General features: G+C 51.3%; 6 protein-coding genes across 6 annotated transcripts; all 6 read left to right on the forward strand.

The window, feature by feature from the left end:
- Positions 1-147: 147 nt before the first annotated feature.
- Positions 148-2,425, forward strand: dbp5 (ATP-dependent RNA helicase DBP5). Its single transcript, XM_744164.3, has 6 exons — positions 148-557; positions 624-786; positions 853-1,350; positions 1,407-1,644; positions 1,701-1,901; positions 1,973-2,425. The coding sequence occupies exons 1-6, from the start codon at positions 470-472 to the stop codon at positions 2,252-2,254; spliced, it is 1,470 nt and encodes a 489-aa protein (XP_749257.2). The 5' UTR covers positions 148-469; the 3' UTR covers positions 2,255-2,425.
- Positions 2,426-2,586: 161 nt separating this feature from the next.
- AFUA_2G01220 (putative GTP cyclohydrolase II) lies at positions 2,587-4,671 on the forward strand. Its single transcript, XM_744165.3, has 4 exons — positions 2,587-2,969; positions 3,031-3,987; positions 4,039-4,320; positions 4,368-4,671. Exons 1-4 carry the CDS (start codon positions 2,871-2,873, stop codon positions 4,371-4,373), a joined length of 1,344 nt encoding a protein of 447 aa, XP_749258.2. The 5' UTR covers positions 2,587-2,870; the 3' UTR covers positions 4,374-4,671.
- Positions 4,672-4,951: 280 nt separating this feature from the next.
- Positions 4,952-6,429, forward strand: AFUA_2G01230 (dihydrodipicolinate synthase family protein; the record flags this gene model as incomplete). Its single annotated transcript, XM_744166.2, has 2 exons — positions 4,952-6,213; positions 6,298-6,429. One exon carries the CDS (start codon positions 4,952-4,954, stop codon positions 5,945-5,947), a length of 996 nt encoding a protein of 331 aa, XP_749259.1. The 3' UTR covers positions 5,948-6,213; positions 6,298-6,429.
- On the forward strand, positions 6,324-9,100 carry invB (glycoside hydrolase family 32 protein). Its single transcript, XM_744167.2, has 3 exons — positions 6,324-6,372; positions 6,438-6,972; positions 7,023-9,100. Exons 2-3 carry the CDS (start codon positions 6,801-6,803, stop codon positions 8,393-8,395), a joined length of 1,545 nt encoding a protein of 514 aa, XP_749260.1. The 5' UTR covers positions 6,324-6,372; positions 6,438-6,800; the 3' UTR covers positions 8,396-9,100.
- A 588-nt stretch (positions 9,101-9,688) lies between these two features.
- Positions 9,689-11,805, forward strand: AFUA_2G01250 (putative serine peptidase; the record flags this gene model as incomplete). The annotated part of the gene is made up of 10 exons (XM_744168.2): positions 9,689-9,920; positions 9,999-10,112; positions 10,172-10,326; positions 10,389-10,511; positions 10,563-10,735; positions 10,795-10,882; positions 10,944-11,049; positions 11,110-11,269; positions 11,323-11,520; positions 11,577-11,805. 10 exons carry the CDS (start codon positions 9,689-9,691, stop codon positions 11,803-11,805), a joined length of 1,578 nt encoding a protein of 525 aa, XP_749261.2.
- Positions 11,806-12,264: 459 nt separating this feature from the next.
- srbA (basic helix-loop-helix domain-containing protein) lies at positions 12,265-16,560 on the forward strand. The gene is made up of 3 exons (XM_744169.2): positions 12,265-12,640; positions 12,723-12,825; positions 12,891-16,560. The coding sequence occupies exon 3, from the start codon at positions 12,943-12,945 to the stop codon at positions 15,907-15,909; it is 2,967 nt and encodes a 988-aa protein (XP_749262.1). The 5' UTR covers positions 12,265-12,640; positions 12,723-12,825; positions 12,891-12,942; the 3' UTR covers positions 15,910-16,560.
- Positions 16,561-16,902: the final 342 nt, after the last annotated feature.

The raw sequence follows: 16,902 nt of genomic DNA on the forward strand, positions 1-16,902 counted from the left end.
CCATGTCGGCGTCCAAAACCCCAGTTGCCCTGGCACTGACGTTACCGTTCTGTAACGTCAGGTACCTCAACTTTAACTTTTTTACCGCCTTCCCTTAAGCGTTAGTCAGGAGATTTCTTAAAGAGGGAAAGTGTCATTACATGTTATCGCCTGGCTGGGTTTTTCTACCGTCATTATTGTGCTCCCCAAGCGCAGTCACAGCTTGATACCTTGGGAGTTTGAGCTTGATTTGCTAGGTATCATCTTGCCATTCGCCTCAGTGTCAGTGCGATTACGGTTCTTGGTCCTTGCTCGGTGATAAAGTCTCTCCTTTATCCGAATCTATCCCTACTCTCGTCTATCTTTCATTTACCCCGCTGTTTGCCTCTCTCCACAGAGCTTTGGGTGTTGCCCGCCTGCTCACAGCTTCGAAACTGCTGGACCACTTCTTTGTCTCTAGTCTCTCCAATTTCTCTTGAAGTCGGTTATTATGGCTTCAGAACAGCCAGTCGAAGCCGCCCCAACGGGCGGTTCTCTCGCCGATCGCATCACGAAACCCGATGAATCAAACACTTCCGGTACGCGCGCATATCATCTCCCTTCGGCGGATCAGACCGAACATACGACTAATCTGTTGAAAGCAGAAACACCTGCGCCCATCGGCGATCAGACAGATGGCGCTCCCGCGCAACTTGGTGGCTCCGACCTCCACGAGCCGGAGTACAACGTTGAGGTCAAGCTCAGCGATCTACAAGCCGACCCTAACAACCCACTCTACTCTGTCAAGAACTTTGAGGACCTTGGACTGTAAGGGCGCATAGTTTTCCTGTGTTTGTAATTGTATTTGTAACTAACCTCTTTGCGACCCAACAGGGACCCTCGAATTCTGAAAGGGCTGTCGAGCATGAACTTCCGCAAGCCTTCAAAGATCCAAGAACGCGCCTTGCCTCTACTGTTGAACAACCCTCCCAAGAACTTGGTCGGCCAATCCCAGTCCGGTACCGGAAAGACCGCCGCTTTCGTTCTGAACGCTTTGAGTCGTGTCGACTTGTCGACGGAGCAAATGCAGAAGACTCCTCAGGCATTGATTTTGGCCCCTACGCGAGAGCTTGCCCGTCAGATTCTTGGCGTCGTCCAAGTCATGGGTCAGTTCGTTGACGGACTCATCATTGGCGCAGCCGTCCCGACCGATAGAGACAGCCGTCCTAAAAGACTGGAGTGCTCCATTGTCGTTGGCACTCCTGGAACCGTAGGGGACATGATTAAAAGGCGTACCTTTATTCCCAACAAGCTCAAGGTGCTCGTGCTTGACGAGGCCGACAACATGCTCGACCAGCAAGGTCTCGGTGATCAGTGCATCCGTGTTAAAGCGTAAGTTAACAGTCATACTCTGGGTCTCCTATCGCCGTCCTAGCTGACTTAGCTAGTCTTCTGCCGCGGGATATTCAGGTCGTCCTATTTTCAGCCACTTTCCCAGAACACGTTCATCAATATGCCTCGAAGTTTGCACCTAATGCGAACGAGATTACACTTCAGCACGAAGAATTGACTGTTGAGGGAATCAAGCAGCTTTACCTTGACTGTGCGGATGGAGAGGACAAGTACAGAACCCTTGTTCAACTTTATGGACTACTTACAGTCGGATCGTCCATTATTTTCGTTCAGGTTAGTAGACCGCCTGCGCTACGTCCCTGGACAACTTGATGCTGATCAGCCTCCAGACTCGTGCAGCAGCTCAAGAAATCGAGAGACGAATGACGGCTGAAGGACACACCGTTGTATCATTGACTGGTGAGAGAGACCCGTCAGTACGCGACGCAATCATCGATCAGTTCCGCAGAGGCGAAGCCAAGGTCTTGATCGCGACCAATGTTCTTGCTAGAGGAATTGACGTTTCCACTGTCTCTATGGTTATCAACTATGTAAGTTTTCGTTGTGTCGTCTTGGAACTCGATTATTGTGTCTTACGTGTCTAACCCTTCCTCCCCTCTAGGATATCCCGGAACTCCATCAACCCAACGTGCCTGGACGGCAGGCAGATTTTCAGACGTACTTGCACCGTATCGGTCGTACGGGTCGGTTCGGTCGTGTCGGTGTCTCTATCTCATTCGTGTCGAACCGCGAGGAATGGGAAATGCTCAACCAGATTCAGACATACTTCAACTGTGAGATCCAGCGCGTTGATACCAAAGACTGGGATGAGGTGGAGGATATTATCAAGAAAACCATCAAGAACTCGCGCGCCAACCCAAAATTCGCCGGCGGGAAGGACTAGAAGAGGGCGGCTTTCTCCGGCGCTGTCTGTTATCCAACGAATAAATGCCTTTGGCTATGTTTTACTGTACACAGTGATGAGAGTGAACTTTGATGCCTACAAACACATGGAGGGAGATTAATAGATACCAATGACCTGTCAATTCTTGTCCTCGTCCTGTTGAGATATATCTACTCCGTAGCTTTGGTCCGTAAACGAGGCGCCATGGTCAGCGATGCTGTCATAGCGGAACTGTGGGGTCGGATATCTCCGATCCCTTGGAGGAGCTGATAAGGATATGTCAGGCGTCTGGATTACCAGTCGCAAGTTACGGACAGTCGGACTTGTTCCCGGGCAATTGGCTATTAGACCAACTCATCGTGCAGATATGAGGAAATATCTATGAGTCTAGCGGTGAGAAGCAACCTGTCTGGAAAAGAATGGAAAAGAGGGGTATCTGCCGGGATGCCTGATGATAAGGTGCGGAGAGAACCTGATGAGATAACAGGTCACATGCAGATGCAGGGGGACAACACTCGCCCAATCCCTTCTTCTCTCGCCATCTCTTGACTCTGCTCTTCCGAATACATTGTCTTCATCTGTCTCTTATCGTCTCATCTCTGAACTGACTTACAACATGGGGGACACAACGACAGCGACCATGCCGGATGCTCCGAGCACCCAGTCTTCTACATCCCCTACGACCCCGTCAACTGGTTACAGCAAGCACATCGTGGTACGTACCAACACAGCCATGCAACCTGGAACAACGCCGTTTGAACTAAAATCTCCCCCAGTTGACCACCTACCCCGGTCAAAGTGGCATAGATCCCGTCCCCCTGGTATGGGGCGCGCCCGATGCCAAATCTCGTGGTCCGGTCATCGTCACCCGCAGTGCGGGGATGCTCAAGCGACGGAACGCCATAGGCGCCCACGGCGGCAGCTACAGCATCTACAACGCGCTGGCGATTGCGGCAGGAGACCTGGACGTGAACTTCCGTCCGGACTTCCGGAATAGTGAACCCACGTTTAACTTCCCCTGGCAACCTTCGTGGGCGGACAAGACAAAGATCGTCTCCATGGATCCGTATGGGCATGATATCGTCAACCAGTTCCGTGAGGAGCTGGAGGCTGGCTGGGATATCCGGCCTACGATGGCTGTTACGCGGGCAAATATGAAACTGGCGGAGATCGGGGAGGCCGTGAAGAATGGGCAGTTGGGTGTGGATGGGTCGATTGTCGTGGATTCATCGGGGGAGGTGCGCGTTACCAAGGTCGCGGTTGAGCCGGTCTGGTATTTGCCTGGTGTTGCGGAGCGGTTTGGGGTTGATGAGGGGACGCTGCGGCGGACCTTATTTGAGCATACGGGTGGCAGCTATCCGGAGTTGATCACCCGGCCTGATTTGAAGGTTTTCCTTCCTCCTATTGGGGGGTTGACTGTCTACATCTTCGGCCCGCCGGAGCGTGTGTCTGATGAGAATGTGAAGCTGGCGCTGCGGATTCATGATGAATGTAATGGAAGTGACGTCTTCCAGTCGGATATTTGCACGTGCCGGCCGTATCTCGCATTCGGTATTCGGGAAGCAATTCGCGAAGCTCAGAACGGGGGCAGTGGGGTTGTTATATATTTCCGGAAGGAAGGCCGTGCTCTGGGTGAAGTGGTCAAGTACCTTGTGTACAATGCTCGCAAGCGGGGTGGTGACACGGCCGACAAATATTTCACTCGGACAGAGAACATCGCTGGTGTGCGAGATGTGAGATACACCGTTCAGAATGATCCGGAGTTCGTACTAATGATCGTATAGATGCGCTTCCAAGCCCTCATGCCCGACATCCTTCATTGGCTTGGGATCAAGAAGATCGACCGCATGTTGTCCATGTCGAACATGAAGCACGACGCCATCGTCCAGTCAGGAATCAAGATCCTCAAGCGCGTGCCAATTCCGGAGGAGTTGATACCTAGCGATTCGCGCGTTGAGATTGATGCAAAGATCAATGCCGGCTACTTCACAACCGGTAAACAGTATACAATGGAAGAACTGGCCTCGGTAAGGGGACGCGGCTGGGAGAAATGGGAGGATGTCACGGTAAGTAGAGCTCTTTCTGTGGACGAAGCCTCACTAACTCTGTCAAGCATTAACCTGCTATATATTCGTCTATTCACAAGCTCAACCTTGTCTTGAAGAATGATACGACCAGTTTGATATGGATCGGACCTTTCCGGGTATCCCCATTAACATGGGTTTAGATGTTTAGGAATGGGTCTAGTACTAGCAGGATCACCACACAGTAAGGGACGGCAAGTGATTAAGGCCATGTAGCTTTCCCGTAATGTATTGCAGAGGACCTTCTAGCTGTTGTTTCCGTCTGTCAAGCTATTAGCTGTAACTGACTCACGTACAAAATATCAGGCCAGCTGCCAATTGAAGCCTTGAGAGCTGCATCCTAGATTGTTTCATCCTTCCGTTACTCCTGATAGGACAATCTATGATCGTAATATGCATATTGCTTCCTAGAGAGGTACTTCGGATTGCTCTCCGACACGGATTCTTTTCCCGATTTCCCCGCTCGTTTCTGTAGATCATATACACCTAGAGCTATACCGAGTATAAAACCCCTGCTCTGCCACTTTCTGCCACTCCTCTGACACTACAGACTATATCTCTCACACTGAGCTTCCCTGAATCTACGCTCCAACAGGCAAACTGCAACTCTACCATGGGCTCCTCACAACCCCCGACAGTCTCACCCCAACCCCACGTCCCCAAACCAGGCGTCTGGTGTCCCGCCGTAACCTTCTTCGACCACACCACTGACACCCTCGACCTCGACTCCCAAAAGAAATACTACGCCTACCTCTCCAAAACCGGCCTCGCCGGCCTCGTCATCCTCGGCACAAACTCCGAAGCCTTCCTCCTCACCCGCGAAGAGCGCGCCCAGCTCATCGCCGCCGCCCGCGAGGCCGTCGGCCCAGACTACCCCCTCATGGCCGGCGTCGGCGCCCACTCCACCAAGCAGACGCTGGAGCTAGCAGCCGATGCGGCGGCCGCAGGCGCAAACTACCTCCTCGTGCTCCCGCCCGCATACTTCGGCAAGGCGACGACCATGAGCGTCGTGAAGCGGTTTTTCGCGGACGTAGCGGCGCGGGCTCCGTTGCCGGTTATCATCTACAATTTCCCCGGCGTGTGCAATGGAGTCGACATTGACTCTGAGACGATGACGGCGATCGTGCGCGAGTCCGCGGCCGCGAGCCCGAGCGGCGTATCGAACGTGGTCGGGGTCAAGCTCACCTGTGCATCGGTGGGGAAGATCACACGGCTGGCGGCGACGTTCTCGCAGGACGAGTTTGCGGTTTATGGGGGGCAGTCGGATTTCCTGCTCGCGGGGTTGAGTGTCGGGTCGGCTGGCTGCATTGCGGCGTTTGCGAATGTGTTTCCGCGGACGGCGTCGAGGGTGTATGAGCTGTACAGGGCTGGGAAGGTGGATGAGGCGATGGCGTTGCAGCAGAAGGCGGCGCTGGCAGAGAGTCCGTGTAAGAGTGGGATTGCAGCGACCAAGTATGCCACGGCGGTGTTTAGTGCGTCTCAGGCAGGGATTGAGGCGGCAGGGGAGAAGCTCCGGCCTCGGACGCCGTATGAGGAGCCGGGTGAAGGGGTGAAGCAGTTGGTGCGGGAGGTGATGGCGGAGGTGGCGGAGATTGAGAGAAGTATATAGTTGCGATTACTACGACGATACCCCGGCCAGGGTCACCAGCTTGAGTTTGTTTTCTTGAATTGCCAATAGATGAGCAAGCATGATTGAGGGCCCAAGGAACTACCGCGCCTTAGACCTCTCTAGAATATCAGCAGCGTCAGTCCCCAAGAAGTTATTTAACTTACTCTGTGTTACTGTGGGGAAATTTCTCCGACACGCCTCCGAAACCCGAAATCTGCCCGGGAACTGTGGGGGTTAAAGAGATCAAGCTTACGGTGTACTGCAAGGTAAGAGATGAAAGAATTCCTTTTGACTTGCTGTACGAGGTTTCGCCGACGAGATCCCGATTTCTGATATTCTATCGCGCCAAGATGATTGCTAACCTCATCGACGTCACGCTCGGGCCGGGGTTGACTACAGAATTATTTTGGTGTGACTTACAGTAGGTCTGCAGGATCCTCTTCAATTCAGGTGCTGAATTCTTGGGATTGGCTTGAATTGACTGCATTAGTTGACTGGTGCAAACAGGATATAAGTCGTCTGGAAATTCTGTAGCTATACCTGGAGAGTCGCACAGGTAAATCGGCTGGTGGTCGGCTCAAAGCCGAAGAATTGGGGAAGCTTCTGTGCAATTCTCCGAGCCGTATTTCGGGGCCCCATTCTAGCTTCGGTATGTTTCTCGATTGCATCTAATTGATCCTGCCTAGCTTGTTGACCGTGGGGACTGGAGTACCCCGTCTGGGGTCTTTGCAGCTGTACTAACCATCCGGAGTTCAGACCCCTGCTGGGGACGGTGGGATATAAATACCCCTCCATCCTCCTCCTACATCCAGGGTGGAATGTCAAGCATCGTTCTTTCAATCAGACAATCAAAATGCGTGCTTCTTTCATTCTCTTCTCTGCTGCAGTGGCAGCGGCCCAAACAGCCAACTATTCCGGGCCTCTGCGGCCTCAGGTTCACTTCTCCCCTCCTTCTCAGTTCATGAATGACCCCAATGGGCTTTTCTATGATCACAAGAGGGAGGTTTATCACCTGTATTACCAATGTGAGCCTAATTGACCGCTATAGATATGTACCTGTGCTAATACGTCGCAGACAATCCTTCCGAGATTGTTGCAGGTAATCAGCACTGGGGCCACGCAACCAGCAAGGATTTGTACCACTGGACCAACCACCCCATTGCCATCGCCCCTAGCCAGCCGGGCGAGTGGATCTATTCCGGCTCGGCTGTGATGGACAGCAACAACACCTCGGGATTCTTCCCCGACCAGGACGACGGTGTAGTCGCTATCTACACTCTGGCTACTGAGACGCTACAGACGCAGCAAATCGCCTACTCCCGTGACGGCGGGTATACTTTCACCAAGTATGAAAACAACCCGGTTCTCGACATTGACTCCAGCCAGTTCCGTGACCCCCAGGTTACATGGCATCCCGAGACCCAGAAATGGGTCATGACCATTGCTTATGCGGATGATCGCGTCATTGGGTTCTACACGTCCCCCAATCTCAAGGAATGGACGCACGCCTCCAACTTCACCCAGTCAGGTTTGCCAGGAACGCAATTCGAATGCCCCAACCTCGTCAAGTTTTCAGTCGACGACTGCGACGACTCAGAGGACCCCACCAAGTGGGTGCTCTTCATTTCCGTCAACCCTGGAGCGCCACTCGGGGGCTCGGGAACCTACTATGTCGTTGGAAGCTTCAATGGAACCCATTTCACTTCGGAAAGCCCCCGCGAGACCCTCTATGACTTCGCCAAGGACAACTACGCCTCTCAGTGGTACTCTGGCATCCCCGAGGACGAGCCCCCGGTCTCCATCGGCTGGGCCAGCAACTGGAACTACACCCAGCAGGTGCCCACCGGCCCCCTCGAAGGCTGGAGAAGCTCCATGTCGCTGCCCAAAGTGCACACCCTGACCAAGGTCGACGGCTCCTGGGTCGTCACCAAAGAACCATTCGACGGATTGGACTCCGTCCGCGGGAAGCAACTCAAGGGTAAGCGCTCACGGAACGGCGATGTGACCTTTGACTTCAAAAACGTCAAATCCAATGCTGTCGCCTTCGACGTCAAGATCAACGGGATCCCCTCATCTGGCGCAACGGGCCAGGTCTACTTCAACTTCACCTCGTCGACGTCGGGCGAGTACGTCGATGGCGGTCTCCGATTGGACAACGGCTTCTTCTGGATCAACCGTGCGGGAACCCATCTGTTCACTCAGGCCAACAGCACCGGCTACTGGCCCGTCTTCAACACGACCGTCAAGTCCTACGACCACCACAAGTTCACCTTCTCCGGTGTCATTGATCGCTCCCTGCTCGAGGTCACCCTCGCCGAGGGTGTTCAAACTGGCACAATGAGTTTCTACCCAACCCATCCGCTGGATACCCTGACCGTGTCCGGCAGCGATCTGAGCAAGAAGACTTCTTTCCGTGCTAAGGCCTGGGGCTTGGAGAGCGGCTGGTAGACAGAAGGGAACCGTCGGAGCCACGTTTGCGAGTTTGTTCTCGTTTTGCAAATGGTGAATATGTGGAAAATGGATCTAGTCTCCCTTACTCTGAAGTAATAAATGTAACTAGTTGTGCCCGGGTGCCGAAGCAGAAGTTTGTTGAATTGGATTCGTCAATGGGTTACATTTACTAGTTAACTAACTACACCCCCTTATCATTATCACGTAACACGCAACGACGGACCTCCGCCGGGGTTCGTCCGCTATTTGTTTTGTTGATCGCCAAGCGGGGCGGCATGCTGTATCCGTAGCCTGCTCCTTGTATGCCATTCTTTGTTGTTTGTTTGCATGGCTCCATCTTCCTTTCTGCGCCGTGACCTGGATTCTTGCTGGTTGATTGACAATATACCGATGGAGCAACTTACCAAATTGACTCGGTAAATACTTTGTCGACGCAGAAATCAATGGAACCCACCACGTGTCAAGGGATCAATGACCAGTCGGACTCGGACATGCAGGTCAGTACGGTCTTAGAAAACTGGAGCAAGGTCTCAACTTAGATACTGTCGAGAAATCCATTCCACTGTCTCAGATCCTGCAGGATGAGAAGGGACTCGTCAAGGTTTACAGCTATATAAATCCTTCTAGAACATGGCTTTTTACTACCTTAAATGAAAATTGAAATCCCTTGGATATTCCTCTCGTCTAAACCATCAACCACCCAATGAGCCAAGTATGGGGTGGTAAATTGGTGGTTGGTTTAATAGGACTTGTGCTGAGGCTTTCCAGCACTGTTCTCTGGAGTACTTTAGCCACATGAAGGTCTCAACTTTCCCAAGGGCCTAGATATCTGAAGCAACAAGACCTTATCGAACTTCTGGAGACCTTGGACTGTACGGAGGAACCGGGATCAATCTGCAGTGCGATAGCTAGCGCAATGCTTGCCAAGTCCTATAAATTGCCCGATTGGATCAACATTAACCCTGCAAGGGGAGTGCTTGTCGTTACATTACATGCCAGCAGCATTAATTGCTGAGACCAAATCCTGCAGTGTAGAATGGTTGCATGCACTATCGGAGATGCAATTAATTAGCATTTCCGTGTCTTGCCTTGATATCTCAGTAGGTTAGTAGCTGCATGCTTTGCTTGCTTCCCCTCACCTTGTACTCACTAGGTGAGTAGAGCAGTATAGAGCCGAGGCTGGACAGTTATAGGGTATAAGAATGGCTTGTCTTTTCTTTTTTTGTTTCCTAATTTCTTTCTGTGATTGTATTCCGGAGGTACCGATTACGGCAAGGTTGATTTTTCAGGATGCGGACTGCTGCTGCTTCACTGACGCTTGCTGCGACTTGTCTCTTTGAGTTGGCATCTGCTCTCATGCCCAGGGCGCCTTTGATCCCTGCGATGAAAGCGAAAGTTGCCTTGCCCTCTGGAAACGCGACATTCGAGCAGTATATTGATCATAATAACCCCGGTCTGGGAACATTTCCCCAGAGATACTGGTATAATCCGGAGTTTTGGGCCGGTCCTGGCTCTCCTGTGCGTATTTCCTGTTCGGTGTTCGGGGTTCGGTTGGTGGCTAGTGCTTGTGGTGTGTCGCTGACTGTGTGGGAAAAGGTAGTTTTGTTTACACCGGGTGAATCAGATGCTGCGGACTACGACGGATTCCTGACCAACAAGACGATTGTTGGACGCTTTGCCGAAGAGATCGGGGGCGCGGTTATCCTGCTTGAGCGTGAGTTCTTCCGATCGTCAATGATTGAAAGTTTTCGCAAGCGCTCATCGAGTCACCAGATCGCTACTGGGGAGCCTCATCACCTTATCCCGAGTTGACCACCGAGACGCTCCAGTACCTGACTCTGGAGCAGTCGATCGCAGACCTTGTTCACTTTGCAAAGACTGTGAATCTTCCGTTCGACGAGATTCACAGCAGCAACGCCGATAACGCGGTGAGTTGAGGTTCAGAATGGACCACGCCGCAATGCGTATGCTGACTGATCTTCCATGAAAGCCATGGGTGATGACTGGGGGATCCTACAGTGGTGCTCTAGCCGCGTGGACCGCATCAATTGCTCCAGGGACCTTCTGGGCGTACCATGCATCGAGTGCACCGGTGCAGGCCATCTATGACTTCGTACGTGATGGCAAAGACGTTCCTGAACAAAACGCATTCTGACATACGTAGTGGCAATATTTCGTCCCCGTTGTCGAGGGGATGCCCAAGAACTGCAGCAAGGATCTCAACCGCGTGGTGGAGTATATTGACCACGTCTATGAGTCGGGGGATATCGAGCGCCAGCAGGAAATCAAAGAGATGTTCGGGTTGGGAGCTCTCAAGCATTTTGACGATTTTGCAGCGTATGTTGCGTTCGCCTTCTTTGAAAGGCGGATCATGCCTTGGTACTAATGGATCTCAGAGCAATTACGAACGGACCATGGCTTTGGCAGGATATGAATTTCGTCTCGGGGTACTCCCGTTTTTATAAATTTTGCGATGCGGTAGAGGTGAGGCCCTTTTCCGACTCGAGGCTCCGACTGTGCGAATGATAGTCTCACACGGTATTAGAATGTCACTCCGGGGGCAAAGTCCGTTCCTGGACCGGAAGGCGTCGGTCTGGAGAAAGCACTCCAAGGCTATGCGTCATGGTTCAATTCAACGTACTTGCCTGGCTGTAAGTCCCTTGAATATGTACTCGAGGTACTCGAGGCCCCTCAGAGACTGAAGAGAATAGCTTGCGCCGAATACAAATATTGGACCGACAAAGACGCAGTTGACTGTTACGACTCTTATGAGACTAACAGCCCCATTTACACCGACAAGGCCGTCAACAATACCTCCAATAAGCAGTGGACCTGGTTCTTATGCAATGAACCTCTCTTCTACTGGCAAGAGTATGGTACCAATCCCTTGGAAGCGGGTAGCCTGCTAATCCCTGTGACTGCAGTGGTGCACCCAAGGATGAGTCCACCATTGTCTCCAGAATCGTCTCAGCAGAGTACTGGCAGCGACAATGTCACGCGTATTTCCCAGAAGTCAACGGCTATACGTTCGGTAGCGCCAATGGCAAGACCGCTGAAGACGTGAATAAGTGGACCAAGGGCTGGGACTTGACCAACACAACACGTCTGATCTGGGCAAATGGGTTCGTTGTATGACCGATAACAGTTGATCAAAGCTAACATTGACCCACTTCTACAGTCAATTCGATCCCTGGAGGGACGCCTCAGTTTCCTCCAAAACGAGACCCGGAGGACCCCTTCAGTCCACAGAACAAGCGCCAGTACATGTAATTCCGGGTGGGTTCCATTGCTCAGATCAATGGCTAGTCTATGGGGAGGCGAATGCCGGCGTTCAAAAGGTGATTGATGAAGAAGTGGCGCAAATCAAGGCTTGGGTCGCGGAGTATCCCAAATATAGGAAGCCATGATATGCCTGTGATTTGTTGATAGACTTCAGGTTAGTGATAGGTCCTGTCGTCCTTGTCTGTGGCCTCAAGCGCGTCCTGTACATATGCGCGATATCCTGACGTTGTCAATACCTTCACTTTGCGCGTTATCTCCAGGTTGATATTGTTCCAATGGTGTCAGATACAGATACTTCAAGGATAGTTTAATAGATCCGGCTATTTATGGCAACTGACTGCGATGACGTAAGAAGATGAAACGGCTTCGACAGCGATTGGTCAAGGTCCTTCGAGAGAAGGGCAGGTAACGTTACAGCCTTATACAGCATTTGAGGTGTCAAACAAAACAAACCCAGCTGAATATTGCTCTCACTGCTGTAATACAAAAACGTACCTGTCGGTTTGCCGGAATCGCTTCTTCCCGCGATCATACGATGTGCTCCGCCGAGCCACGGCCGAGATTCCCATGTTGCCCCAAAGGCTCAGGCACAGGCAGCAATTCGTTTCCTTAGGCACATCTGCAGCTCAAGGAGACTGTTTCGATACATCTGCTTACTACTGCTCAACAGATTCGCCTTCGTTACTGTTGAGTTGCTCAGGTGGCTTGCTTTGCAGGTTTCATACAGGAAGGAGGAACTTTGAAAGTTGATATCAATACAGGCCTTTGGTGTTGCATGTGAGAAGGCTGGAAGTCACGGCGATCACGCTTCCTCTCAACAAACAGCCCCAACGCGACGATACGATCCTCATCGAACGCTAGCCTCGGCCCCTTACAGTGTTGAGTTTGGTCTATCTCACATGACTTGACCGTATACCAGCCAGCTTTTTGCCTTGCACGCTCTGCACGTTTTGATGAAAAGTATGGCTTTTATCATTGCAATTTAGCCATGTTTTTGCAGCCTGCACCAGCATTCAGGTCTAACTCCACCGTCAAGTTTTAGTCTCCTGATTAGCGTGCTCGAATTGGGCGATCATCAATCATCGTTTGAACTTAAACCCGCAGTTAGCCGGCTTTTTGACCCCTTCCGTCTCAGGTCTTGACAGGTATGCAGTCTTATCAAGATATCCATCTAAAGCTATCATTGTTAACAATCTTGTCTTTAATATAGTACAAGACTATTCTCAGTACATCTGATGGTCCAAGACCAGCAGTGAAACACGATGTCCACCCCCGGCATTGGTGGGGATTTCCAGTTGTTCTCACCTCTCGAGTCTACGAGGAGAATATCTCAAGGAAACTCCTTGTCAGTTGACCAATCAAGTACGGACGTTGCCAGTCAGGACTGGACACAGTGGATGCGATGGGATGACGAGCAAGCATTTCCAGAAACTGCAAATGCTTCGCCTAGCTCCCCATTTGACCTTGCATTTATATCGCCAAGTGCCTCTTCTGGACGGGAGGCATCTGATGCGATGCACAAAGACTTCTCACCTGATATATCTCTAGATTTCAAAAGCCCTTCGCTTGGATTTTTCCCGGGCGGAGATCTGAATACCAATGTATCCCCTCAGCCAGATCATGTTGGTGCGGGGTCACTGTCAGTCCACTCTAACTCTCCCCTCTCGTCGATTGGTGCGAGCCGCAAACGCAAGACTGGAAGCGATGACGATGGATCTACGATGACAAGCATGTTCAAAGCTAAACAGGCGCCATCCAAGAAACGAGCGCATAATGTCATCGAGAAGAGATACAGAGCCAATCTGAACGAGAAAATTGCTGAGCTAAGAGACAGTGTGCCTAGTCTACGGGCCTCCTACAAGCAGGCAAACGGCAACTCCGGTGATGATGACGATGATGGTGTCACCTCAGCCAGCAAACTCAACAAAGCGTCCATCCTCTCGAAAGCGACAGAGTACATACGCCATCTCGAGATTCGTAACAAGAGATTGGAGGAAGAGAATACCGCGCTGAAGATCCGATTACGTCAGTTGGACAAGGCCGCTGATCAGATTGTTACCTCTGCGGCGTCAGTCTCATCACCCAGCGACTGTACCGTATCTACAGAGTCAGGGGCGAGCTCATCCCCGAGTGTGTTCTCGCACGCAGAGGACGTTCCGAGTGATCACTCTCCAACTTCTTCACACCCTCCCGAAGGATTGATCAAAGTTCCGGATGCTTGGAAACGCATGAGGGCTGCCGGTTCAAATGAGAGCCCCTACTCGCAATCGTACATCCAATATAAGAAGACCGACAGTCACTCGTCTCAATCTGGTGGAGGACGTATGCGGTCGCACCTTCCCAATAAGTACATGCTGGGCGCCCTCGCCGGGCTCATGGTACTTGAAGGCCTAGGCACAGAAAAGAAAACAGAATCAACGGCAAAAGGGCTGCTGGCGGTACCTTTGAACCTGTTGAATAGAGTTCAGCTGCCGTCAGAGGTTTACTCAAGCGCGGCGTTCCAGTACTTCTGGTCGTCTTGGCACGCGCGCGCAATTTCCCACTTTCTGATGCTTGCAATTCTTGTCGTTGGTAGCGCTTTTATTGTCTTCGTCTATCTGTTCAATTCAGATCCGAGGCGGCAATACTCCGCCTCCAAAGTCGCTCCTGATGTTACACTTTCGTCATGCAACTTCAGACGACAAGCCTGGCTTACCAGCATTCAACGAGTCGGTGTACCACGCCATAGGTTCTTCCACGAGTGGTACGTTGTTACATCTCGATGTTTTGAATACGTTTTGCGGTGTCTACTAGGATGGAAACTGTATTCTTTGGTCACTGGCGTCACCGAAGAAGATGAGAAAGGGCGCGTGAAAACTTGGGATATTGCAATCGACGCGCAATTGGCCGGCGGCGATGCAGAAATCAGCAAAAGCCGTCTGGTCCTTACGATATTTGCAGCAGGAACACTTCCTCGAAGCCCGATGAGGATGATGCTGAAAGCTCTTCACTGCCGCATTCTGATGTGGCGGGTCGGTGAGCCTGGTTCGTGGACATTCAACGTATCGAATGATGTTGCCCGCAGTCTGGCCAGGTATCAATGGGATCTCGCGCGCAAGATGAACGCTGCATTACCCAAGGATCATCCGGATTCCTTACCGAGTCATTTGGCCACCTTGTTAAAGATTGATTGTGACGACGTCATGATTGATACCATCATCCAGCGAGCAGCAAATCTGACTTGGAATCGTCCAACGCAAGAAGGAACCGACGATGACGAAGCGCTACTAGATGTCGTCGAGGAGGACCCCGCAATTCAATCCTCACTGGATGCTCTTGCTGCTTGGTGGTCAAGTCACTTGCTTCAAGGGGCTCTTCTCAGGTATTTCGAGGCGAGCTCTGGTGGGCCTGACGCGAAGAAGAGCCGCAATGTCTTCAAATCCAAGATCAAGCTCGCTCTTGATGTAGCGCCCCAGCCATCTGCAGCCCATACGCGTGCGCTGGTCATGATGGCCGTCTTTTTTGAACGGGACCGCGTCGCCAACATCGGAAGCGTTCTTGCCGCACTCCCGAAGGAAAAAGGCAAGAACAAACAAAACCAAGCTTCTAACTTTCTCGACTCTTCTTTACCAATATCCGTGCGGGAAGAGATCTCAACCGCCGTCCGATGCGCCATGATCGCGGCGATCTTCAATGCTCGAGCAACTGGCGATACCTCTCTACCAGCAACGTTCACAGTAGAAAAAGCAATCCATTGGTTTAATCGCCTGCCCCTTGACCCAGTCGAGCTTACTCTCCTCGAATTCGCGGCGGTTTATCATCTTCTCCATATCTTGGCGTCAGACATCGACTACCTTGCTTCGTCAGATTCGTCGGCGCCGCCCTCCCCGATGTCCAAGGCATCGGACATGTTGTCATCATCTTCAGATGATGGTGAAGACGGTGCTTCACAGCGCAACAATAATATCATCCCTCATCCAATGCCCAACTTGGGCCGTGTTGCTTCCGAGCTTATTTACTGGGCTCGCAATGCTTATAACCCGGCTTTCTACGGCTTCACGTCAAACCTTGTCAAAGTGATTGAAACTGAATGCACGTCATTGTGTCAAACAGCTGGGGTGCATGTGGCCGACTATTCCTGTGTCCAGGAGGAGAAATCTAAAGCCAAGCAGGCCATTGACTCCAAGAGACGGTTCGCTGGCGGCAATGAAGAAGCCTCTGACAATCTACTGCTCTCCGATGAGTCGTAGTGATGATGACGCTACTGCCAGAAGCTTGAAAGCTGGCGAGCAGAGTAGTCAGCTTGGCAAAGCATCTGGTCTGGATCGAGGCTTCTGCATTTACCACGCAGCACTGGAGCCGATCTTTCTTTTTTTTTTTTTCCCGGCTTTTCATTCTTCTTCCGTAATATCCCTGGATAGAAAAATTTCCATGTACAAGGCGTTTCTCTCTCGGTGAGTCTTTTCTGAAAGGTCTTCTCTCAGATCTCTGTCATGTTAACCAAGATGTGCCTCCAAATGCATGATACTCATGAATACTCCTCATTTCCTGTTTATTTATGTATATGGATCTCAGATGTAACGTGGCAGGGTTTCATGGATCGGGAAGGGGCGCTCGTGGCTGCCCAGTCTTCACACATTATCTTGTATGGCATGAAATTTGCGTCACTGAAGAATCAGACTCTACTCCAGCATTTCACGGGACTAGACTTACGCATGAAGCTACTCGCGTCGTTTGCTCCCAAAATAACCCTAGATAGTATATTTTCATCTCATCTCGAAAGGATCCTCTAGTGAGTTACAAGGGAATTTACTGTCGCCAATAGAGAACTTCAGTATGGGGACTTGACTTTTCACGCACGCGCATCTAGGGCCATGGCTCTGGATGCCTTGGAACTCGGGTATACCCCTGCGCCAGTGATCATGGCGGCTGTAAGGTCTATGGTTCGGTGATATCATGAGTGGTTCCTTTGTATCCGATGACTAACCAAAGGTGCTAGTAACTGCTAACTACGTTGCGACACTCGACGGTAGTCAGACTGAAATACGATCCCAGTCTTGGTGTGCTATCAATCAAGTTATGTTCTCTTGGATTCATCCAAGTGCTGAGTTACGATAATTTAGGGCGTTCCGATAATATTTTTTTTTTTCTCCTCCCTCGATATATGTTATCAGTCGTGATGAAGTCTTTGCTCTTCCCTGACGTGGCATTCGGATCTCCCTTCCGCGCTGTATATTTATAGT

Source organism: Aspergillus fumigatus, chromosome 2 (genome assembly GCF_000002655.1).
Source record: "Aspergillus fumigatus Af293 chromosome 2, whole genome shotgun sequence".
Lineage (NCBI taxonomy): Eukaryota > Fungi > Ascomycota > Eurotiomycetes > Eurotiales > Aspergillaceae > Aspergillus > Aspergillus fumigatus.